The sequence below is a fragment of the Echiichthys vipera genome (assembly GCF_963691815.1).
Source record: "Echiichthys vipera genome assembly, chromosome: 10".
NCBI lineage: Eukaryota > Metazoa > Chordata > Actinopteri > Perciformes > Trachinidae > Echiichthys > Echiichthys vipera.
In genome coordinates this window covers 17,744,224-17,771,257 of record NC_139835.1, presented here as the reverse complement: position 1 = coordinate 17,771,257, position 27,034 = coordinate 17,744,224, and the positions used below count along the sequence as shown (strand labels likewise).

The following is a 27,034-nucleotide window of genomic DNA, read 5'->3' as shown; positions in this document are numbered from 1 at the left end:
TTACAGATATTGCTCTCTGACATCTTTGCCCTCAACCTCTTTTTCACTTTTGTCTTTTTCATATTTGTTTTTTCCGTTCGTCGTCACACTGTTACATGAAGGTTGAGGGGCCGCTAATGGTGTCAGTTCACTTTTATCGGCATAAGAAATGTCTTCGAGTTTGTCTGTGACAAGATCCTCCTTGTCAATATGTGTTTCATCCTTTTGAATGTTATCACTAGCTGTGTCACAGGGCTTTGTTGCAGGACGTTTCCTTGCATACTCCCTGAATGCTCTCTGGATGACAACGGCTGATGTGTCCTCCTGTTTCCGGCGAAGGGTGGTAGTGATGGGTTCGTAGGACATTTTGGAAGGATTGGAGGCCATGAAGCGCTCCTCCATCTGCCCCCTTAGGATGTCCATCTCCCCACCCTCGCCGAGAACACGTTTTGTAAATGCAAACAGGATGTCCAGGCAGTGAATGCGTTCACCGTTCACCATGGGTAGATCCATAGAGATCAGTTCCATCTTGTTAGGCTTGGCTATGCGTAATGGTGGGTCAAGAGCATCTGCAAATTCAGGCAGCTTATTGTAATCCATGAACTGAGTTGCATGAGGATCAAACTTTTCCCATACCTCATAAAACGTTTCAAAATCATCCTCACTGAGAGGGTCTGCGCTTTCCTCAGTGGCCACACCAAAGTTTTCCAGGATAACGGCAATGTACATATTCACCACAATCAGAAAACAGATGATGATGTAGCTCACAAAGAAGGCAATCCCCACGGGAGGATTTCCACAGTCTCCCTTAACATGACTGCCAGGATGCTCCGTGGTACTGTTACAATCATCTTCGTGTTTGTTGAGAATGGGAGCAAGTAGGCCATCCCACCCTGCTGAGGTGGTGATCTGGAACAAACAGATCATGCTGTTGCCAAATGTCTCAAAATTAAAAAGGTCATCAATGCCTGCTTCCCTCTTGACGTAAGCAAAGTTCGACATGCCAAAGATGGCATAGATAAACATCACCAAGAAGAGCAAGAGACCAATGTTGAACAAGGCAGGAAGTGACATCATCAAGGCAAACAGGAGTGTCCGGATTCCTTTGGCACTTTTAATAAGGCGGAGGACACGCCCAATCCGAGCCAATCGGATGACTCTGAACAAGGTTGGTGAAACGAAATACTGCTCTATCAGGTTTGAGAGACACATGCCTATGGAAAGAAAGCAAAACATATTAAACAGGCTGTAAGCAATACAAAACATATACGGCCAAAATATCATTAACTTTAATTTATTTGAGCACCGCAGTGAACAGAAGCGAATCATACCAATGATTGACAGGACGACGACGATGAAGTCAAACACATTCCAACCATTTGTGAAAAAGTAATGGCGAAGCGCGATCATCTTCAACAAACACTCTCCAGTGAAGATGACAATGAACACAACATTAATCCAGTAGAGAATTTCCTCTTTTTCTTTTGACTGGCCATCAGTCTCCACCATCATGGTTACCATATTCAGCCATATTAGAACCATTATTAAAATATCGAATGCTTGTTTTGTGGTGAAGTCAAAGATGTATCCTTGAATTTTGTTCTGAAATGGACACATACATATTAGAGTCTATCGAACAAGGATTGGGTTTGTAATACAGATCAGATGCAGTCATGATCAAAAGTTACATACCGATGGCCTAGGAATAGGTTTTTGTGGTTTCTTTGACCCCAGCTTTTTCATGGCATTGTAGTATTTCTTCTGTTCTTCAGTCATGAAGATGTCTTGACCTCCAAAGTAAAGAGGGGATACAATGCATGTTAAATCACTGCACAGGTAGAAACAACAAAAAGAGAAACTGAAAGTAATGCTTTTAAATTATGCAGTTGTTTTGTTACTTTAGAAATAATATTTGATACTTATCTTTTTCTTTTGTTGATTGAAATTGTCTATGATGACACCAATGAAGAGATTGAGCGTGAAGAAGGCACCAAATATGATGAAAACAACAAAATACAGGTACATCTTCAGGTTGATCTCATATTCTGGTTGTTCTTCTTGCTATAATAGTGATGGAAATTTAAGACATTAGTATGTTAAACATATAATCCTTACGATTAAAGTCCTTGTTGATTTGACAACTGATGAAAACAGCAAATGTAATTTAATACTGACGTGAAAACTCATAGATCAGACGTGGTGTATTTGTTCTAACTGAAGCCAATCAAATTCATGTTGTTGTAATAAATAAAAAAGTTAGTCAGTGATAATTGCAACTGTGATTTGATTTCATGCTGCACACATTGCAAGTAGTTTTCCATACAACAGCTGGGCATAGTTAATACAGAACAACGTCAAAAATAAAGAACTACAAAAGAATAAATAAAACAAAATCCAAATACCTTGTTGATTGTTTTTCAATTTCGCATGGACAATGTAGTTTCATCTCAAAAAGAAGAAAGAAAAGGCTCTGATGCTATGGTCTCAAGAAAGCTAGTCTGGCTCATAGGATGTACAGCACTGGGATAAAGACTGGCATCCAGTCCCAACTCACATGCTGGACGTCAGACCCGTTCCGCTATTTTGCAGATTATAAGAAAGCCAGGGTGTTTTTTCCTTATCCAAATGAGACTCAGAGCAAACTTCACAGCACTGTGGAGTTTTGGCAGTGCGAGACATCATGAAAACTAATGACTTGAAGTTGTCCTCTGCTGGATAACACTGAAATGCGATGCACCTCTTTCTTATCTCTACCAAGGAGATTATGTTTTCTGTTTGATTTGTTTGTTTGTCAATTTGTCAGCAGGCTTACAGAAAAACTATTGGCCCGATTTTCATGCCACTTGGTGAAAAGGTGTAACCCGCTAGATGTATTAATTCACATGACTCTCATTTGCATATCCATCTGAGAACTCTCGTTTGGAGATATTTTGGGAAGGGGAGAAAATACTGGTTGCTGATTGGATAAACCATCTGTCTGTCACCACCATACGGGCCTAATCAACCAATCAGATCAACGAAGCGTACGACGTAACAGAATCAAGGCAAAGCTCAGAAAGTAAACAACATGTCGGTAACGCATATTTGCTGTTTGTGTAACACAAATTTATGGATAAAAGGCACAATATCAGGTGCCCGGTCCATATTCAAACAGAAGGATCCAGGAGAAAAAAGCGTTAGTGAGCGGCTTGCTCAATAGCTCCGCTCTTATCATCCACACATCCATGTTAGCAGTCGCTTCTCGTAGCGTTGCGTCACACTCAAACCTGCCCCAAAACCAACACTGATTGGACGCTTTATTGGCAAACGGCTCCAAATTTATGTCACAACAAAAAACAAATCATTCCCTTTTTAAAAGAGTCTAAACATTTTCTTACAAACTTATTTGAATGGATGTCTATAAGCTAACCACAGTGGTTCACATCATCAGTGGTTTTGGAACATAATTGGGTTCTGAATGTGTGAAGCCCTTGTTTTTATTTAGCCATTGTAAATCTTGCGTAGAGAGATTATTATTGACAATTTGTAAAACTGATTTTACAATCAACAAGCAGCATGAGCTAAACATTAACATTAAATTACCTTAACTTGAGAATCCACAGCAGCATACATGATGTCCATCCAGCCCTTGAATGTAGCCTTTATAGAAGTGAACAGTATCCACAAAAAATATTGTAGTAACCGGTTTCCATCACTACCAATTTTCAACTGATACAGCCAATAACATATTTACAAGCTTAAAGAAATGTTCTAGTGTTCAGTTACTTACCACTTGCAGCAGTGCAACGTAGCCCAAGCCAACGTTGTCAAAGTTGATTTTGTAGTATTTCCAGCGAGCCAACTCTTTGCCCAAGTTGAGACACGCTGTCCGATTTTTCACCTCTGATGGAGAAAAATCTTTACCTGTGCTTCTGTTGACACAATGTCCGTACTTCCCCGCAAATAAGTTGACTCCCATGATGCTGAAGATGAGCCAGAAGATGAGACATACCAGCAGCACATTGAAGATGGAAGGAATGGCTCCAAGCAGGGCATTGACAACCACCTGCACACCAACATATTACTCATTAGTACAGCAGAGACCACAGGGTGTATCAATGTAGATTGACAGTCTATACTCTGGTAAGAATAGGAAAACACAAGAGTGAATTATTCAGTGCCAACATGCACATCAGCATGAGCTCATTACGGCTATGGCTAACACCCAAAATCTCAAATATGAGGACAACTGCATGGTTAAAGTGATAAAGGAATTAGGAGAAGAGGCAGGAGATTGATGCACTGAACTGCATCTTAAAGTTGTCTTAGTGGGTTACAAGTATTTCTTTTAGAGAAACACTGAAACAGAAAACCTTGTAGAGGCAAGATGAAGCCACAAAATGTGCTTACTATAAAGAGAAACAGGTTACACATGAAGGAATCATGTTAAAGGACCCTGCAAACAAAACCGGAAACAGTGAAAAAAGCTGTTTATGCAAATGAAGGAATATACCAGCTACCACTTAAGGGAAGACGATCATCTTAACAGTGCTGTCAAGAGCTAGAACACCACAACATGAAAGCAACTAATCAATAAATGCTACATTGATTTCAGCAGCTGACAGCCCTCCCCCTGTGGTTACATAAGTTATCAAACCCTGTTTAGACCAGGCTTGCATTGCACAGCAAAATATTGTGATGGTATGAGATGGTTAAACAAACATGACACAACTTAAAGGACTGACTTTAGGAAGACAGATTATATTCATAAGTTAAATATTAAGCTGGAGCCAGGAGATGGTTAGGTTAACAGACTAATCACAAGGTGATACTGCCTGCCTGGCTCTATCCAAAGGCAACAAAATCAACCTACCAGAACCTCTAAAGCGTACTGCTTAACATGTGTATATATCTCATTTGTTTATGTTAAACCAAAAAAAAGTATAAAGTGTTTATGGGGGAGTTGTGTGCCAGACAATGTATTGCCCTGTAGCAGGGACTTCCTTGAGTCTTGCAAGAAACTCTAAAAGAAGGAAGGATCATGACGTCGTTGGTGCCAAGCGGTAGGAGTCTACAGGTATTTAAGCATCTTCGTTATCAATAATTACCCAACCATCAAACTGTTAAATGACATTCGATAATATGCAGAAGGGCTAATATTAGCCAGCTCTATTGATAATATGTTTGACCTGACCCTCTTTGTATCATGATTTAGCAGGGGCTTGAGTTGTACTATATGCAGCTGCTACAGCAGAGTCATGATCTGTTTGGAGACCAATAACAAAGAAAGCACATGTAGTGGGACTTGCAAATCAGTCCCATTAATTTCAATAGAACTGCCACAAAATTCTGGCAATAAAGCAACATACTTATGAGAAATAATTGTTCTGTCTTTTAGAGATTCATTTTAGAGGGTGCGTGTAGATGGTAACCCAGTATTTCAATAACGCGTGTGATGTTTGAGGATAGGCATTTACCTTAAATGGTAAATGTTATAATAGGTCGTCGGGCAGTGAAATCTAGCAAATCTTGGGTTACCATCTAGACACAACTAAAAAATAGTACCACACATAACTCCCAATAAAGCCACAATTCATTTTCCCACTTACACTGTTTTCTTGTTAATTATTATGTTGACTAGATTTCTTAAATGATAACTAGGGCAGTCAATATATCATTCAATTTCCAATGTTATGATCTATGAAATAAAAAAGGGGGAAGATTCTCCTTTCATATATTCTGATTATGTTAAAAAAGACAAGACCAAGTAGACTCTGCTGCTCAGTCTTTCTTGCCACAAAAAATATTATTTGATTTGATTTTTTGTTTTGTACTTTGTGGTTTTTAACATATAGTTAAGAACTTATGTTAGTAAATCATAATTTTAAGGGTCTTGTGCCTGTAATGTCTACTCACCCCCAGTTCTTTTCAACATCTTCGTTTTCTCCCAGTGTATGGGACTACTTTATGCAGGATTTATTGCTATGGATGGATATAAAAATATGAAGCCCTTTTTTTTAAAGCCTGCTGATCATCAGCGTCTGTGTAAGAAACTACAGATTCATTTGTGTTGTAGTGGAGGAGACCAGAGATGGAATATGGAGTCAGAAATATATTTGTCAAACATTATTTGTTCCAACATTTCAATCATTGAAGAATTAAAAAATTTAGGTTTTTTTAATTTCCCCCCATGCCCCCCCGGGATCTGCACCCATTTGCACGAGTGACGAAGAGTGGGCGGGGATATCCAGTGACTCTTACCCTCATGCCTTCAAACCGGGACAGGGCTCTCAGTGGCCTCAGAGCTCGCAGGGTTCTGAGAGACTTGATGGCACCTAGGTCAGAATATCCCATAGCATTGGCTGTGAGACTGACCAGTGAGACCTAGAACACATGCACACACAGATGCCTTAAAAAAACACAACTAAGAATTGTTTAAAAAAGTGTGCGTGTTTTTGCAGAGGTGATACAACCTACATCAACAATGAGGAAGTCCAACCAGCACCAGGCATTTGTAAAATACTTTGCATATCCATACGCCACCCACTTCAATAACATCTCCAGGATGAAGATGTAAGTGAAGATTTTGTCTGCAAACTCCAACACTGTTTTAATGGTTTTCCTCTTCTCAATGTAGACGTCCTCAAAAGCCTGGATGGCAAGATGATGACAAGTCATGAAAAATTCATTACAAATATAAATATGAATAAAATAAATACATCTTATTCAAAATCTTGATCTTACTTTGCAGAGAATGATAAATCTTCTGTATTTCAAAGGTGAGACATCACTAACTCAATACCATATAACAAAATTCTCTTTAAACAGCAGTTTGAGAATCTACTGATTGACGCCAGATGAAGTACGTAATACAGGGGAGCAGTCAAATCAGGTGTTTAAAAACAACTTTATTGATATTTTTATTCCTACACAGGCTCTTACCAGGGCTCCACTGCTAAGCAGGATCATGAAGATGATGAAGCTCTCAAACCAGTTGTGCTCCACAATCCGATAGCAGGTCTTTCTAATCGTCCACCACACCTTCCACCAGCCCACTTCCACATTCACCTTACAACACTGGAACCTTTGCACGCAGCCTGAGTAAAGACAAAGGGGAGATGGTGATTTACTGATTCAATATAAATATTAGATTAACAGCAAGGCTGTAGTAGGTAAAGTGGTGCAGTGGTAGTATTCACCATCAGGAAAGCAGGCGTCGGGTTCCATAGAGTCTTCCAATTCAAAATCTACAGACTCCAATCCCTCTCCACCTGGAACACAGTCTATTGTGCTCCCCTCAGAGGAGCTGGAGTGGCCATCATCATCTATATTCTGTGGATGAAAGAGTAAAACCAGTGTTAGATAAGCAAATGTACGGGCTTGACATGCTGAGTACCTGTCTGTCCACACGCTTCATGCATGTCTTCAGACTTATTGTCAAACAAAAATATTTTTGAATTATTTTTCAATTTTTGTTTTGTTTAGGCTGCTGGAAAGATGACCTTCACAAGAATAGCTGACAAGCATTAAGTTCAGGTTTCAATCAAATGTGTGATGGCTTAAAAACAAAACATGCATTAATCAGTTTGTGCTATAACGCGACTAAACAAATCTTGTAATTAAATATTAACAAGAAAATACATCTTCATGTCCGCTCTCTGCAGTCTAAATGGTTTAAAGGTCCTACGTATGTTGTGAAAAGTGAGATCTCCATGTCTTTTTGGATTATAAAGCAGGTCGAGTTGCTATATAAATACTGTGAAAGTATCAAAATGCTCAATCCACAGAGTAATGCATACAGCCCGTATTTAAACGAGCCACCTCGACTGCTGTACAGTTGTGATATCACAACTATAATTTGTCTCAGAAAGAGGGTCAATACAGGCATATTCAAGTGGTAAGCAGTACGAGGAAAATAATGTTTTTTAAACAATAAAGCATGTAAACATGTTATAGAAACCTAAAATACAAGTATGAACCTGAAAATGAGCGTAATATAGGACCTTTATATATATATATATATATATATATATATATATATAGGACCAAGCCATTAGCTTGACTGCAGTCGATTTGCTCTTCAATAGAGAAAGCAATAAAGGTCTACATTAGAGTTGCCAATGTTGACTAGCCTCATCAAAAATGTGGGAGAAGATACCTTATACCTTATTATATAATATAATACCTAAGGCCAGGGTGACACTGATTATTCATTATAATTCTGTATGTTTAATTACACTTTAATTGCACAGTAGAAATGCAGCCCTATGAAATCTAAAAACAAAGTACATTTAATAAAGCACACACATCTAAAAATCATCGGAGATATGCAGCTTTGCAGTGTTTTACGGTAACCACATGGTCTCTCCTTCAGCCTGCTGTTGGCTTTCTCCAGGGTGTGTCTGCTAATAGCTGGCAGAGGCCAATGCCTTCCTGGAGAATGCAGGAGCACTTGGCTGTCCTGAGACCAGCCGTGCAGTGAATGATGTAAGCATGTTACAGCGATTTTCTTTTCTGAACACTAAAATCAATGTGTTTGTGCTTCAATTCATCTATTCTGTTCTGCAAGAAGCACTTCAGTAAAAAGTCACAAGTAAACTTTGGAACATTAAATATTATGTGTCTTTTGAAATATTCAGTTTCACGTTCAATTATGCAAAGCATGCTCCAAAATGTACTAATTCATGGAGAGTAAATCTAGTAAGGTCGAAGAGGATGGTTGATATTTTACAACGATACTGGATTGTTTGCAGATGAATGTAATGTATATTAAAGTGTTCATAAGAGTATTCTAAAACTTGGAGAGCATCTGTAAAGCAGCAGCAAGCAAGGACTAACACATTTTAAATGATCAAAATGATTGAAAGCTGAGATAAAAGTAAATAAACAATACTTGCAATCACATAATAGACAGTAAGTGGTTTTTTTTTTTACCTCACACTGTGAGCTTTTCCTTGAACACAAAGCGCAAAACAGCCCCTTTAAGAGAAGGATTCAGTTCCCAAGCACTCAGACCTAAATGGCACATAATGTAATCTACACACTGGTATTTCCCTGCCTATATGGCTGTCTCTCCGTTAAAGGCTCGTGGTTTATGGGATCTTCAGGGAAAATGTTACGTCACACGCTCATATGTCCTCATCATGGACTGTGAGTGCTTCAACGTGACTAATGCAATGGATCATACCACTTAGCTACAAAAACAGATATGTTTGCCAAGAACCTCAACCAACACTGAAACCCCGTGTCATCTATCACACATTACAAACATTAGTAATAAAGCTAATAAGACTTGGCTTTAAAGTAGAAACTCACATCTAACAGTAAAGGCACTTTGACAGACCAATCCACAAGAGTATACTTACCACATTGCATCCTACTACATCGGACGAAGCACTGCTGAAGTCCTCCGTGTTGAGGTTTTCAAAGTCGGACTCTCCCACAGCAATAGGAACTGTGACAGTCAGACTAGGATTGTTGATGAAAGACATTATAGAATCATCACTCTTGCTGCTGACTATGTACTTGTCACCATTTTTGTCCACTCCAGTCACATCCCCATTTCCATTTTTAGGAAAGTCTTTGATGGTATGGTTGGGGATACCATTAGGCCCTAAAGGTTTGTTGAGCTCATCCAGGGATTTGTCCTCACCCTTCCCTTTCTTCTTTCTCCTGAGACAGACGCTGTTGCAGCTGTTTCGAAGCAGGGACTTGGTGAAGGCAATGCCATTTTGAATCCGCCCAATGGCGACCTGCAAATTGTTCATGTCGCTGTCATCTTCTGTTGCTGCCAGGTTGTCAGCACTGAATGAACTCAGCAGCAGGGCCAGGAACAGGTTCAGAACCTATCAGATAATGACACGATTTCATGTAAGATTGTGTTGTCTTTTAACTATTATACTTTTTAACGACAAAAAATGTATAGCTATAAAACAGCATTCTTTTCATCCATCAGATAAATCTACAAGACTTGGACAAGTTGGACTCATGAATTGACCAGAAGAGATGATAATGTACCACAAGGTTTCCAATAACCATGACCATCATGTAGACAATGATGCACATGGTCGTCCCAGACACCTCCATACAGTCCCACATGGTCTCTATCCACTCTCCACAAAGCACTCGGAACACAATGAGGAATGAATGGAAGAAGTCATTCATGTGCCAACGGGGCAGAGTGCAATCGGTAGAGATTTTACACACACAGTCCTTGTAGTTTTTTCCAAACAGCTGCATGCCCACTACAGCAAAGATGAAGACAATAATGGCCAGCACCAGCGTCAGGTTGCCCAGAGCCCCCACTGAATTACCAATTATTTTGATCAGTGTGTTGAGAGTGGGCCACGATTTAGCCAATTTGAATACTCTCAGCTGTAAAAAAACAAAAAACAAAAAAAAAAGGTTATTTCACATCTTTTAGCACACAAAATTAACCTGAACATATTGGCTATGAGCCATATATATATAGACTTACCAATCGGAATGATCTCAGAACAGACATGCCACCCACGTTTTCCAAGCAAAGCTCCATCAAGCTTAAACTGACAATGATTCCATCAAAAATATTCCATCTCTCCTGGAAGTAAAAGTATGGGTCCAAAGCAATGATTTTCAGGACCATTTCACCCGTGAAGATGCCAGTGAATACCTTTATAATAACAAAAATCAGAAATACTGACCATTAATAAACAAAATACCTATTTTGCAAAAACCTTAAAATTCTGTACCCTACACTCATAGTCCACTCACCTTATTGCCCACTGACAGCATATTGGAGAAACCTTTAGTCATTGGATAATGCTCCATGGCCATAAACAATGTGTTGAGTACAATGCATATGGTGATGGTTAGGTCCACAAATGGATCCATCACAATAAGTTTTACAACCCTCTTAATCTTCAGCCATGCAGGACAGCATTCCCAGATGAGGAAGGTGTGGGCAAAATCATACCAGCAAGGAGGACACTTCTGTCTCGACTCTTCAAGCTCTGAAAATGGTAGAGATGGCAAAAGTACCATTTATCTTTTCAATGTCCAATATATAATCAAGATAGGATACTATTGTCATGATGTACAATACCTACCCTCCATTGTGCTGGTTATGACACTAGCTATACTATGAGCTCTCTGTCTGGCCTCTGGGCCATCGAGGAAGTCCATAAACTCCTGGTGTGTTCCTCCACTGGCCTGTCTGTACTCTGTGTCAGTGGTGTCAGCCTGGAGATGTAAAAAAATTGTTAACAGATGCAAGTGTGCTAAAGAAAATAAGTTACATTTTACCATGGATATACAGTGGCTACAAACGTGACTAATAATGTCAGTATTTTGCATCTCAGTGAGTACAAAGCTGCCAAAGTAAAAGGAGTGAGCAAAGGGAATTGTGCATTTTAAAGTTATTATAAATTTCTATACCAGGTTAATTCCAAGGGGAATTCTTACAGTAAAGGTCTGTGCGATAACTTGGCACTAAAACGGCACACTGGTCAGATGGTCAGAAGCCATGGTTTTGCTTTCCAATCATAGGCTTTGGTTACACACATCCTTTCAATGCAATTTTATCATCTGATCGTGCCAGGACGCATTAACTGTCAAGTCTGCACATCTCAAGATTAGATCTCGCTCGTATTGAGATCTGGTCAGTCAGACCACATGCCGAGGTATGGACAGCATGTGGCACAATCCAGTAAAATTCATCAAAAGGTGGTCTCAAGTCATCTCCCCGCCCCACAGGGAAGTTCCTCTCTCGAGCAAGACCAAAGGGAACGGGGGCTGGAGCACTGCTGAGACCCACTGTCTCTGCTGCTGCTTCCTAACAATCCCTGTCACCATTACAAAATAAACTAATTATTCAGAAAAGAAGAAGTGCCATTTTGGATGCACCTATTGCTTGGGAGTAATGTTCCATCCCACGGAAATATAGTCAATCACTACCCTATCAAGCAGGTCTTAAATGTGGAAACCCATATGCGGACACAGCTGCATTCTGATCTGATGAATGTGATCACTGGAGTCACATTGAAAAGACCATGAAGTGTCCATAGTGGAATAAAAAAACAACATATTTTTTGTCATTCCTGAACATTAAAAATAGCATCCCCAGTTAAAAGTTAGCTTCAGAATCCACCATGGCTCTTGTGTTTAATAAGAGTGGTGGCCAGCCTTGTTAACCACTTTCTCGCAGTATCACAGATACAATTCAATTTCTAAAAGACCATAAAGTTAATTCAAAAACCAGATGCTTATATTTTTAGCCATGCTAGCAGCATCATTCATTTTTTTGGCTTTCAGGGAAATATCTTAAAAACTATTGCATGGATGGTGATGACCTTTAATACTTTGGAACTGTGCTATTGTAACAAGGTACACAGTACAGCACACAGTCATACAGAAAAAGGACAAAGAAAAAGAAGGGCCATTTGGGATAGACAACCCTTTCTTACATTTTCTCCTGTGGAGGCCATATCCACTGTCACTTTAGGCAGAAAGAGCCCTAGGGGTGACGATGGGAGTGAATTCCCACCCACCAGAGACACAACCCCATTGCAGTCTACAGAGCTGTGCTTGATCCCATTGGGTGGAAGTAGACGATGCGCCAAGAAGCTGCATTGAGAGCCCCTCCGACTCAGGTTGTCCTCAAAAATGCTGTTTTCGTCATCGGCAAACTCATTTTCTGAACCCACGTCCATGCCCACGTGGCTTCGGAAACTGAAAAGGCTGGTCCTGCTGTTCCGTCTGGATGAGAACAGGGGTCCACGAAAACTCAGAATGGACTAGGAGAAAAATATATTCTTCAGTGGATACATGTTACATGCTGATCGTAAAGAAGAAAAATGAAGTGAAGAAAAAAATGCCTAATGAAAAGGAGGGTGATGTTCGTAATAATTTTGGTGAGAACTGTAAGAAAACTGCTAAATTAAAAAAAAACAAGTTGGTGATGATGACTAAGAATGGTAAGGAAGATGATGATGATGATCATCATGGCGATCATGATGCAGACGCTGATCATGACGATGATGCTGGTGATGATGATGATGATGATGATGATGATGATGATGATGATGATGATGATGATGATGATGATGATGATGATGATGATGATGATGATGGACATGATGATAAGCATTGTTATAAGGACCAAAAAAAAAATGTATCTTGATGATGACTGACGATGAGAATAGGAAAAGTCAATGAAGACAAAGTAGATGATTTTGATGATGGTGATGGTGATGATGATGATGATGATGATGATGACGATGCCACTGCCAATGACGTTGATGATGATGTTGATGATGATGATCACGACGATGAAAATAAAAAACTGACATGGTGATAGGAGTGAATGAAATGTTTGAATGCAAAGTTATCAAATGAAAAGTTTCTAAATGCTCCAAAATCGACACTTAGAATGGCATTGTAATTGCTCACAACCATCGGCGACTGTAATGTCAAATGTAAGCTTGGTAATCACATTATCAATCCATTTACTTCTCTGCTCCTGCCTGTCACTCATTTTGAACTTAATAAAAGCCAGTGAGTCATCGTATTGGCATATGTCAGACATATATGCGGTAAAGTCATTCAGTTAAAGGGGACATATCATGAAAAGCTTTTCAGTCCTTGCACGCATGCCTTTTGGGATCTTGAGTGCCTACCAACTCACAAACTGTGAAATAAGACAATCAAGTCAGTTTTTTGTGAGCTTCTCAGTACAGAGAGCATGGGGTTCAACAAGCCATTTAGATTTGGCTACCCTTCCCATGCGCTCTCATTAGAATCTGCTTCCCCCCATCTGATCTTCCCTCACAGCTTAAGAACTTCCATTGCTAAGGTGCGCCGTAATTTCCGTGCAAGCCAATCAGAGCAGACTGGGTTTTTTAGGGAGGGAGTCTTAAAGAGATAGGCGTTAAAACGTTTCAGACAGAGGGTGAATACAGGTATATTCAGACAGACGGTATATCTGTAATCGGTAATAATGTGATTTTCAAACATTTAAGGATGTAAACATAATAGAAACCCAACAAGTTTGAACCTAAAAATGAGCATGATGTATCCTTTAAGAAACCACATCGCAGAGTTTTGATCTCTCCTGATCTCTCCTTAATGTCGTTTTGGTGTCTCTGACCACTGGGGCAGGCTCACATTTCAAGCACTGCTACTGTCTGACAGGCTCGGTAATCAGATATTATTTTGCAATAAAAATGGTGCTGAAGTCAGACTGAAATATATGTTTTTGTTGAACCAGTTTTATAAATGGTGTTATTCTATATTATTCTAGACTGATTTAGAATTAACATGATGAAGGTATATAAGTAAACATAAAGGAAAAAGCACTGCATAAAAGGAACTTTGTTGAGAAAGGGGCACCGTAAGCTGAAAGCTGGGCAACAGTTTGAAATACATAGCTCGCAGAATATCACTGTTTTCACTGATAAATTATACTGACAGATCATACTGAACCTGATGTGCGGATGAGCATTTCATGTCATAGTTAAGCTGGTTTGGATCCACAGAAAAGCGGCATCGAGATTTCTTCATGTCCTGTGACTCGGGTTGAGGAGAATTCTCATCCGCTCCTTTGCACTCTTCCTTCTTTTTTCTTCGCCTGTTGCGTCTCTCTTTGGCACTTTTAGAGCTGAGCTTGGAGGTTTCAGAGGAGCTCTCTGGGCCACCAGCTTTATCGCTGGCCTCCTCGTTCTCTGCAGCAGCTGCAGTTGCTGCTGCCTAGAAAACAATTGGGGGTAAACAGGTGGAAGAAATCTTTTATTGATTTTATTTGGAAGACATAAAAATGTCAACTCCTGTAGGTCTTTACAGGATAACTGACAGGATGCAGATTCTTAAACATGTACTGTGGAGCAAGTCAACATTTTAAGTGACTATTTCATAGCGATAAACAAAAAAATGGCTTTGGTCAAGCAACTTTCCAATTTGGCAATTGGCAACCAAATTCACCTACTTTTGTACATGTCTAGATTTAAACCAACCTTAATTTATGTGTGTGTTTGTGTGTGTGTGTGTGTGTGTAATATTATGTGGATAGATGTGGATTTATATGCGTGAGCTATGTAATGTATATATATGTATAAATTAGACCTGTGAATGTTCTCATTTGTCCAGGTCATCGTTATCCTCAAAGCAATTTCAGTCAAAAGCAACTGGACTTGGTTATTTGTCTAGGAAGACGTTTCACCTCTCATCCAAGAGGCTTCATCAGTTCAGGCCGGGACTGGTCTAACTAACTGGTGTGTTTAACCTCTCACAAGGCCCATGATGTCACTGAAACCCTTTGTGCTCCAAGTGCCATATATTATGTATACATTATGTTGTTTGTCTGGAGATAAGTCAATCCCTCAGTGTCTCTAGACTGATTGCCAATAGGAGCTTTGGCCATATTACCTGAGCATCCTCTTGCTGACGTTTCAGCTGCTCAAGCATGGCCTGAAACTCTTCTTCCTTCTCCTTCTCCTCCTTTATGGTGGCCTGGCTCTGCTCCTCGTAGGCCATAGCTACTACAGCCAGGATCAAGTTTACCAGGTAGAAGGAACCAAGGAATATCACCAGCACAAAAAAGATCATGTAGGGCTTCCCAGATACCCGTAACGTCTAGAAGGAAAACAAACAATGTAGTGGTATACTTAGTTAATATAATTATACTCCATTTTTTTCATCCTACCTTTTCATCTTGTACTTTTTAATTCGGGCCCAAGCAAAGGTCTGGAGAATTTTTTTGTGCTCGGGCGTGGCGAAATGGTTCAATAGCGCCCCCTACAAAAGCACATTGAGATCTGACCTAGAGGTACAGACATTTCCATTTGCATTTTTATGTAACATTGTGAACATGGCAGGGCGAAAAAAATATTGCATTTCGCTATAAAACAGGAAGTCTCTGTAACTTGAGCATACATTGTTGTAGTGCCCCCTATTGGTGACAGGAACAGATTTAATCCAATTTACTTAAAAATCCCTTAGTGCCGTCATGTTAGTGATGAAAAGCTTTAAATCTGTTGCTGTGTTTCACCATGAAACAAAAAGTTGTAAGATGACATAACTTCGGCAAATTTCTCATGCTTGATAAGGCTCCAGGCCTAAACACCTTAAATGATAAGCATCATCCGATTTAGATAGATAAATATATTTATATATGTATATATATATAATGACACCATCATGCACAAACATGAAAAAAAAGAAAAAAATGACAACTTTCACTGTTCCATATCATGTCCAAGAGACACTGACATGAAATAGCTCATTGATAGTACCAAACAAGTAATGCTACCCAAATACATACAGTGCAGTGTTGTATTACTGTTTGCTTTACTTGCTGATACCACAATGTAAAGCCTATGCACTGGACACCTATTTGCCTTTAGGGCCATTCAAGTTGTGTTTGCCTGAGTCACAGTGAGGCTCATCTTTGTTCTCTCTGACCAAGATGCACCTGCACTTCATTCAGAGGTTTGTTTGAACACTTTTAATACCAATATTGTAATGTGAGAACACTTTGTCTTTGGCAGAGCTCCTCCTTAACACAACAAGCACAACCTTTTTTTGTTTTTAGAGAAGCAGACCATACAAGTACAGCATCCTCCGTGTGTCATTAAAAATAACGCTATCTACCTACTGTATCTCACCTGTTTAGACATAATTAAGGAACCCAGTTGCTGCAGCTATATTCTCAAGACACATTTTTTCACTTCTTAAATACATTTTGTTTTAACCTGTAGTGTTTATATTACCCGAGATCTGCGTTATCACTGTGCTTATCTTTTACTATTGTACTGTACTGCATTAAGTTATTGATATTTTTGCTAAAGTGTAAAAAACGTGATATTTGAAAAACTTACAGCCTTTTTAATTCCACTGCCTACCTGCTGATAAAGGTTTTCCCAGTAATCCTGTGTCATCAGTCTAAACAAAGAGAGGAAGGCCCAGCCAAATGAGTCAAAACTGGTGTAACCGTAGTCTGGGTTCTTTCCCACTTTCATGCATTCAAACCCCTCTGGACACTGCCTGCAACAAAGAAAAGAGAGAGCATGTGAAGCTCAGAAGAAATCACAATGTACGACAATGTAAATGCAGAAAGAAATGCATCATGCAAGGTTAAGTCTTCTAGTGGTTGTGGAAAAAGTTTACCCAGCTTCACTTCCTTTTCCACAAAGCAATGGATCTCGTTTGCCTTGAATGTAATAAAGATTACCTGACGGGAAAAGAAGAACAATTAAAAACTTTTGTCAGTAATGGTTGCAAAGAAGCCTAAGATAAAAAAAAAGAATTATAATGTACAATGTACAATGAAAATCAATCCAGTACAAGAGTGCTGGTATAAATAATACACATGTGAATCTTATAATGTTCATTGTCAATAGTGTCTATTTTTTAGGCTGGTGTTTCTAGAGTTTATAATGTATGTAGATGTAGAATTGTACCTCTGACATATTTGTTAGCATATTTTACCTAATAAGTGGTGAAAACATAAATAATTACGAGGTGGTCATATCACATAACTTCTCATTTATCCTTTACAAAAGTAATAACTTTTATGATTTGTGTGTTGTTTTTGTGTGCGATATCAAGGTGTCAACAACTCACTCCTATCAAGAACGTAAGCTTCCCAGTCGAAAGTGCTATTGTCTGTTACATTCATGTAGGTCCCATTGTATGATGAACCATTCATGGTGGAATTATGTAGTGGTGTCCGGACACACTTTTGCTTTAAATGCCCCATAAACAGTTGTAATCCGATGAGGGCAAAGACGCTCAAGCAGAAGACAGTGAGAATCATCACATCAGTAAGCTTCTTCACGGACTGGAACAACGCACCAACGATGGTCTTCAAGCCTGCCAGATACAGTATAATTTGTTACTCTAAGCAGTAAATTAAAATACACTATCAACATTAACAAAAGGCATGTGAAAACATTAGAAAGTGTTGCCAGTGAGCTCTGTCTTTAAAAGAGTACTCCACCAATTTAGCACAGCACTTCTGTAATACTATCAGACTCAAAATGGGACATTAAAATTACTTTTCGATTTCGACTTTTCGATGAAGCAGAAACAGAGACATTGGGTTTTCTGTTTCAGGCATTTTACTTGTCAAACCCTAGTGCCTACATTACACACAATGCAACTGGACAGTTATGTTGGAAATTTGGGTTTGCTAGTGGTGGCTAATGTAGCCTCAATCTTGTGGAGCGGGCTACCGAGGTCTGGTAAGCTCACTTCTTTCTAACTCCACATGCCCTGTTTTTTTTTTTTATATTCAAACCTTCAGTCATCAGCCCCATTGCTGACTCAAATTACATAATTTGAGGCAATTTATCAAACTTTGCACAGCTACCTCGTATTAGCAGTAGTAATCCAACATAAAGGCTGTTTATCATTCAAAACTGAATTAGACAGAAGTAATTACCATAAGAAATCAGGATCATGCATGTCAGTAATGATGTACATGAATGCACCCTCACCACATATTACTTATTATATATATTACTGTACATGACATGTCTTCACTGAGGAAAAGTGCAAGGAACACAAGAAGCAGATCGATCAAAACACATAAGCACATGGCACAGACCTCACAGAGTAACTGTTCAGTAACTAAATCTACTGTGCTTACTCCTACTATTCCCCTGTATATCCTTAGGTGGGAAAACACATGAGAACATTCAATCTTGAATTTTGCTGCTTAAGATTTTTGATTTCAGTGTCTCCACTGTGCATGAGAGTCAAACAGCTAGACTCAGAAATGACCGACCAGAAAAGACACACCCAATTGGACTAGCTCTCACCTGGGATGTCCATGATTGTTTTTAAGGTTTGTTGATGTTCAGATTGCTGAAACAACTCTGTGACACATCTGTGATAGGAAGGTGGACAGGTGGGGTAAGGGACCATTCCACATACATATCATGACAGACGAAGGAGAAGAGGTAATTGGTGGAGGGGAAGGTTGAAGGGCAGCAAGAGAAAATTGTGCAAGAGTCTAACTAACATGCACTTGCTCCCACTGCTTACCTGGTATAACTGAAATAGCTTTAATAGCTCTCAGTACTCTGAATGTGCGAAGAGCTGAAACATTGCCTAGGGGTACAAATTCTGTTACATACCTGCAGGGAAACATAGAATTATTATGGAATATTGACTGAGACAATAATACATGTAATATAGATTGAAGCCAACAATTTTAAAGGAGCTGTACTCGACATTCGAGCATTTATATAGCAGCAAACAAATATTTGCCATGTAAAGATATAGTAGAGTAATGTCATCATGGCCTACTGTACACCTACTGTAGCAGGGACACAGAAGAATATTTGAGTAATTTTCTAGGTGTTTCTGTCTGACTTTGGACAGATTTTGTCATTGCGATTACAGTCACAACACTCTACACATGTGTAGTTGGGTTCAAAGATGTGTGCGGTTTGAGCAAGGGACGTAGGGGCATAGAAAGCTGTTGCCCTATTTGGTATCAAGGCTGGTGTTACCCCATCACAAGATGACCACTAGTTTTTCAGTATTTTGAGTACAGCTCTTTTAAATACATAGGATGCATCTTACCTTAACACAACATAGTTAAGGTAAAATGATGATGAGGTTACTGTGATAAGCATAAAGATGCACTATGTGATACAAACTTAAAGGATTAGTCTGGTGATATTCTATATTTTTCTTATTGTTAACAAATCCCAATGACAATTACAATTTTGTAAACACCAACACCTCCATTGTTTTTCAAAAACTACTAAAACATATAAATGAGCCACACTACGACTTTGTTACAATGAACATGGGCAATACTACTGTTAAAACTAACTAGAGCACCAAACGTGTATTAATCCACAGCTGAAAATAGTACCTAACAAATCCACTATTCACTCCTGTTTAAGAAATGTTTGCCAAAAAACAGGGTTACATACTATAAATAGAGGAATAAAGGAACAAATGGGCTTGTGGCAAAGTGTCACAGACAGGGGAGGGAAATTGTAAAACATTTAAAAATGTTCTAATCATTAATGCATTATTTATTAAATTTTAAAAAAGTATGTTTGTTATGCAATTTAAGCTACGTACGTAAATTAAGTACGTTACAAGTATGACATGTATGATGACATACGCATGACATGTATGTTATATAGACATGTCAATATTGACTTTTGGTTTCACATGACGCACAAACATCAGCCGCCTGGTGAAAAGTGGACTTTTTTTTTTCGAAATGTATTTGTGATACGTCAGAGACAAATATAAAAATAAAAGTATGTTTCCCTCAAAGCTAAAATTATAAAGGAATATTGGGGTACGGGCTTCAAAAGTATAGAGTAACACCAGCCTTATCATTAAAGAACTACAAATGACATTTGAACTATATGATAACTGGTAATATCCAGTAGTAGTAATGATGATCACACTTTAGATAATAAGTTACAAATATCAAATTTTCAGTGAAACCATGAAAACATAAAAGTTGTTTGTGTCTATACTAAGGAATGTTTAGGCAGAAGACATAACTGCTCAAGCATTATTATAATTGACTGAACGTGTGAGAAGTACTTACGCCAAGACAATGACACTGAAATCCAACCAGTTCCAGGGATCTCTTAGAAAGGTAAACTTCCCTATGCAGAACCCTCGAGCTAAAATTTTAATAAGGGATTCAAGCGTATAGATTGCAGTAAATGTGTACCTGTTGGAAACAAAATGTAGTCGTTAAACTAAAACCCATTTTTCATAATTTTATAACCTGAGTGGGATTCGATGTGTAATTTGTTGAGACTTACTCTACATTCTTTGCCCACTCAGGCGGTCGACTAAGTGTCATAAATGCACAGTTGGCGAGGATAGTGCACATGATCACCATACTGAACAATTTGCAGGCAGTTGTCAAGGAATATTCATAAAATCTCACAGTGTAAACAATTCATAAAGTCACCACAGATTTAGTGTGGGCTCAACATAAACACAAGTCATGCTTATCAGGTATATATCGTGATGAAAGGATATGAGTGTACCAAAATCATAATTGATATTCTTCTAATAAGGTTGAAGGGGCTTAGGAGGTTCAAGGCAGGAGCGGCATTGAAGCGGAAGATGAAATTCCCTTTGTTTAATACAATGAAAGTCTGAAAGAAAGGGGAGGCATATAAAAATACAATTTAAGAATATTAAACCACAAATAATACATATATCTTAACACTGTCAAGAAAACAGAGAGAGGGAGAGACTTCACGCTCAAGTTTAAAATCAAGTAGACCTACTTTTTGATTACAGTAGTAGGGATCCAGATCCTCCAGCGGTGTCGACACCATGCTTTTAGGAGTGTCCCCATACAGAAGAGAGAGGGCTTTTCCCGCCTCCAGGTCACGCTTGGGCTTGAGCTCATTCTCATCATTACGCTTTTTCTTCTCTCCCTTGGGCTTCTTGGCGTTCTCCTCTGCGATCCGGCTTTCGATGGCTTTGAGGGACTCACGACTGAAGGGGCGGAAGCTGTCTGGACCTGGTGGTACAAGCAGGTGTGCCATCTTTTCATCGTGCGCCTTCAGAGTGAACAGCTAGCCTCCAACATGAGAATGGCCTGAGGGGTCAGAATAGATAAGGAGCTCTGATTAAAGGTTTGACAACTGAGTTATATATAAGATGAAATGTTATTATTAAGGAAAGAAATGCTTGTAAGTATGACGTATAAATGCAGAGGAAAGGAAGGTAGGTGGGGCTCTGTTCTTTAGCCAGAGATCATCCTCTCAGGAAGTGGCAAGTGGAGGGACACATAAATTCCTGCCAGCTATGGTAAAATTAGATCTAATTATCTGCTCTTCAGTACAGAGATTTAACATGACAATGATCAATTCCAGGTGAGGTACTTGCTCCTCTCCTCCATCCCTCAAAATGAAAAGAGTCCACTTTCCCCTCAGAGCACAGAGAAAGAGGAGCAATAGATCCATCCCACTAATAGGCCTGACTGGTATGATGTGTTAGACAGACCTCTGCAGTATTAAATATGAATGCACTACAGACTGCAGTGCATCTCTCTGGATGCCCTGCTACTGAGAGCTTTTTCCGGTTCTGAATGTAGCGTAATAGAATACATCCACACTTTGCGTCTGTGATGCTAGAAATCAATCACAAACACACTGGTCAATCAACTGCCCACAGCACTGTGTTGCACATGTGTGATGTAATTACAACAGCAAAGAAAGGGCCGACAACTAAAAATAACTTTGACTTTTAATATGTTTTGTGCACATAGTTTGCACGTCTACTTAAATGTCAGTGGGAGAGACAGTACAGACAGAGTTGAATAGAGGAAACAAAGCAGGGACCTACTGTACAAAATTGTTTGTTGTACAAAAACAGCATTTTGTACACAAAGTACAACAAAATAAACTACGTTTACCATTGCCTCTGATTGTCGAAAGATTCCCCGTTTACTGTGGTGAGATCATCTCTGGACAGAATGTCAGTCAATGACTGACCTGGTGACTGTCTTCAGTGTGGAAGCCTTTGCAAGAACAAATTTTTGCTTTTGCTTTTGAATTCAGCTTGTGGAATAAATTCCGAAAAGTTTGTCTTAGTCATTGGCATTATGGACAAGTGCCTATATAGAACTAGTCTTGCATTGTCAGACCTAGCTGCACAGCGCTACCAGCACTGTAGAAAAGTATGGCTGCGCACGTTAACACACTTTGAATGACATGTATCTATCTGTTTCCATTAGGGAATAGACCAATCACCAACACACACTACAGCAATGCAAAATGTGCTTTCTACCATTACATTTTCAAAGTGACCTATTAAGACCATTGTATTCACTACATTTCTGTATTGGACAGCTGAGTGTAAATTATAAAATACATTTTACAGTCTTTGTATGTGTTTTGGCATAAGGTGCAAACTTAAATGGATGATATTGTTTATGACCCAACCACTCTGCTCTGCTGTGGTTTTGAGTGAAACACACAAATAAATGCAATATGTGTATTAACCATATAGAGTAAGAAGTGTACCCCTTTGTAACAGTACACCACCTATTGTTTACAGACTGTAACACATGGTACAGTAAGTACTGAACCATCACTTGTTTCTGCTCCAAGCCCACTGATAACTTACCTCTGATGTGTGAACAGTCTATTACAAAAGCATATAACTATTTAGAGGAATGCAATATAGTCTTGGTTTAAAGGGATAATTGAACAATTCAGGAACAACATTGGAAAGACAAGAAGACAAAGTTCTTATAACTTCTCAAAAAATAAAATAAACCACCCAACAAGGTCAACCTGCAGCGCCTAACCTCTAAGAGGTATGCATCATCCTGTCAATCTGTCCCCAACTCATTACACACAACTTAAGATATGAGCTGCCACTTTGAAGCTTCAAATAGGCCCACTTCAATTTATCTGCAACCTGTCGGCATCATGACCTGACTAACCTAAAATGGATACATTTGTTTCCCTCAACTCTCACTGGAACAGAATGTCAACCCATTAGTTTGGTATTTGCTGTTCACCATACGTTTAAATGTGTCCTGCTGATGAGCTGTAAGTGATTACTGACCTTGGCCTTAGACCACCTGATACACCTACAAGTATTAGAAAGCATATTAAACACTCATGCGGTGGCAAACTGAATCTCAGCTCATCTTGAATATGTGCAAACTTAATTTTGTTACATCGGATCAAAAATGTTGCTTAGTACTTAGATTCGGTAAGAGATGGTTTGTGACAGACTCTAGGCTTCCAAATAAAGATATTGCAGGCTAACTATTACAACTAATAAAATACCAGATTCCACTGACGTTAAATTGTGTGTTAATTTTGGTTGTATAGCTAAAGTAAAAACATTTTCCAAAACCTGAATATCATTCTGGAAAGATAAACTAAAGCAAGAAATGATGCGTTTGCTCTACATAAAAGTGACCTACGTTCTCTCCAGTGTCCTGCTTCTGCCTTCTTCTTTAAATCAATTCTTGAAAGCAGACTTGAAACCCGCCTGTGAGCTACAAGCATGAGAAAATAAAGACAACTGGCCCTTTGAAAAGGTCAAAAAATAGACATAAGGTGTAGTACGGTATTCCAGGAGACTCAGTATCTCTACATTTCAAATTGCTCAGTCACACCTACTGTACACAGATTTTTTCACAGTAAAAATCAGTGCGGTTGGGATTTTGGGATGACAGTTAAAGGATGCATTCACATGATATGTCTCAAGACTAAATGCACATGCCCATATGTCTAGAGTTATTGGTGATGTAATCATCTCTCCTCTATATGCTAGATGTGAAAACATATCCCAGCTGAGCTGCAGGGGAGGGATAGTAAGAAACACACTATAATTTATTTAACACACACACACACACACACACACACACACACACACACACACACACACACACATATATATATGTGTATATATATATATATATATATATATATTTATACGGTAGACGGTATATCACTCTATACTAAAAAATACTTTAGAGGGAATGCATTTTTACGCAGAACAATTACAATGCATTTTGTACGCCATCACTTGCACTGGAATCACCAACTGGAATCACATAAGCAAGGGATCTCTACATACATGGACAATATGGACAGGAGGAACAACTGAAGCAAACCATTAACTCTTTGAATGTCCATATGACCATGTGACATGTGCTAAAAGTTTGACTTGTTTAGTAGGGTGCCTTTTATGATTTCCCTCTTATACCTAACCTTTAATCTGTATACGGAGTGATCACAGTTCCTTATCTTTGGGCTCCTAAGGGACCAAACACTCACAGCTCCTACAGTAAGTGCTCACAACTAATGCTTGCTGCTGCCTCACACAGACTACAGCATCAGGGATTAGATCTCGCTCATTCAGGGCGTTGGCGAAATAGCTGATGATGAGGAGCTGTTAACATACAGTAGTTCTTTGGAATAAATTCATGTTTCTACGTACAAGCTGACAGGCTACTCTCTCTCTCTCTCTCTCTCTCTCTCTCTCTCTCTCTCTCTCTGTCTGTGTCTGTGTGTGTGTGTGTGTGTACAGTCCTGATAGAAAGAAAACAGAACAGTCTAATCTCTAATTGACAGCAATCTAATAATGATGTTGACAGTCATGCAAGCAGGAAGTCGTAAGATGGAGTGTGGGCTAATAGTTGCTGCTATGCCCATTCACTTTTGAAGCCCATTATTTGCACTCTAGTCTTTGTCCTTATGAAGTAAGAGATCAATCACTCTTTTCCCCCCATATGGGCCTTCAACACATTATAAAAGAGGACATTAAACAGTTTGATATAATGTTTAAAGAGGTTCCATCAAAGGCTATCACATATTGTCAATTGTGAGACACAGACACCGTTTTTTTAAATATAGGACATTAAATATGTTTGATAAAAATAAAACAGGTCTTGACAGATAGATAAATGTATAGATAGATGGATAACTAGATGGATAGATAGATAGATGGATAACTAGACAGATAGATTGATAGATATACGACATGTTTTTTTCTCATCTATAGACTTTCAGATATAAATTATGAATATATCGTTGACAGACATGAACTAACTTTTCAGTCAATTTAAACCAATTTACTTTGAGAAAAACAACTGAGACAAAACTTTAACACATTCTGTTTACTCACCATTAGTTTCCCATCCTCGACAGATGAAGAATAAAATAGCGAGGGAAAGCTTCGGTGTGTACAATGCTCTTTAAAATAAACGTGTCCGTCCGTTTAATGTGTTTTGACGCTTCTCCCCGCGTTGAACTGGTAATTTCCACGATTTCAACAGGATAACCCTGAGAGAGAGAATGAGAGAGAGAGAGGGAGAGAGATAGACAGAGAGAGAGAGAGAGAGAGAGAGAGAGAGAGAGAGAGAGAGAGAGAGAGCGTGTGAGTGTATTTCATCCGCCCCTTCGTGCGCCAGAGTCAAAGTACTGTACTGTGAGGTTCCGGATGTTCCTGGGTACCAAGTGAGGCCAGAGATGACAGAATGGCTGTGGAGATGATATTGTGGTGGACATTATCGTGCGTTATTGTCGGGAATTGTCGGCTACAAATGTTTCCTATCCGGCCTGCATCTGAAACTAAGAGCTAAAGCCACAACTATAAATCCGACTGTAAAACTCTGTGTGTGTGTGTGTGTGTGTGTGTGTGTGTGTGTGTGTGTGTGTGTGTACCCACCCATAAGGTATATTTAGATTTGTGTGTGTGTGAATAAACACATTCTTAATTTGCTAAAAGTTACATGCATATTGGCCACTGTCCATGTTTCTAAACTGATACTCTTGTGTTTATGTGTGTGTGTGTGTGTGTGTGTGTGTGTGCGCGTGTGTGTGTGTGTGTGTGTGTGTGTGTGTGTGTGCGAGTCTGTGCGTGTGTGTGTTTGTGTGAAGGGGGAAGGGGGAAGAGGAGGAGGTCAGAGTGTGCAGAAGACTCCAGTTATTAAAACGTCAAGTATTCAATCATCTCACAAACTGCTCTGTGACAAAACACCACATTACGTCATAAGCACGTCGCGGGTGTATATTTGCAGGCCTACCTGCCTTTTAAACTTTGCATATGAATAATCATTTATTTGGTGAAGTTTGGTGGGTGAGTGGACCGTGAGCCTTTACATTCACCGTGAGTCTGATGGCACCTGGTGGACAGAGACAGCATTGTCAGGACTTTCAATTGTAGCCATACAACTGGAAAACAATGTATATGAAAAGTCCAGGAAAAAAAATATCTAATCAGTTAAATCATTAAACCATTAGTATTTAAGTCTGTGGCAAGTGTGGAAATCAAATAGCGTGATATTTGACATTTCTGAATAGTATATAAATATTGATACTATATTATATATTGAACAACTACAACTTCGCCTATAGAACATTCATAACTGGATGCTAGTGTATAAACACATAGCGAGTGACAGTAGTATAACAAATACTGAACATAACAAGGGAACCACACCCATTTTCAAAATGCACGTGTTATTTCTTTGGTCTGAGACATTCAAAAATCTAATTAAACATGAACAACTCTCCACCAAATCCAAAAACTAAAGTGCTTGAACTCAAATTTGTGATGCCATCGAGTA

The 27,034-nt window shown here is 39.1% G+C and overlaps 1 protein-coding gene across 1 annotated transcript; it reads right to left on the bottom strand.

Moving 5' to 3' along the window:
• On the bottom strand, positions 1-25,705 carry scn1laa (sodium channel, voltage-gated, type I-like, alpha; the record flags this gene model as incomplete). Its single annotated transcript, XM_083921037.1, has 27 exons — positions 25,591-25,705; positions 21,219-21,535; positions 20,973-21,083; positions 20,742-20,839; positions 20,519-20,647; positions 18,979-19,070; positions 17,554-17,802; positions 17,098-17,161; positions 16,833-16,974; positions 15,358-15,564; positions 14,419-14,682; positions 12,402-12,731; positions 11,046-11,178; positions 10,711-10,949; positions 10,436-10,609; positions 9,976-10,332; positions 9,324-9,803; positions 7,158-7,290; positions 6,901-7,055; positions 6,436-6,609; positions 6,220-6,342; positions 3,749-4,024; positions 3,562-3,618; positions 1,899-2,040; positions 1,672-1,769; positions 1,311-1,581; positions 1-1,193 (listed from the first exon to the last, which is right to left on the bottom strand). Exons 2-27 carry the CDS (start codon positions 21,480-21,482, stop codon positions 1-3), a joined length of 5,955 nt encoding a protein of 1,984 aa, XP_083777163.1. The 5' UTR covers positions 21,483-21,535; positions 25,591-25,705.
• Positions 25,706-27,034: the final 1,329 nt, after the last annotated feature.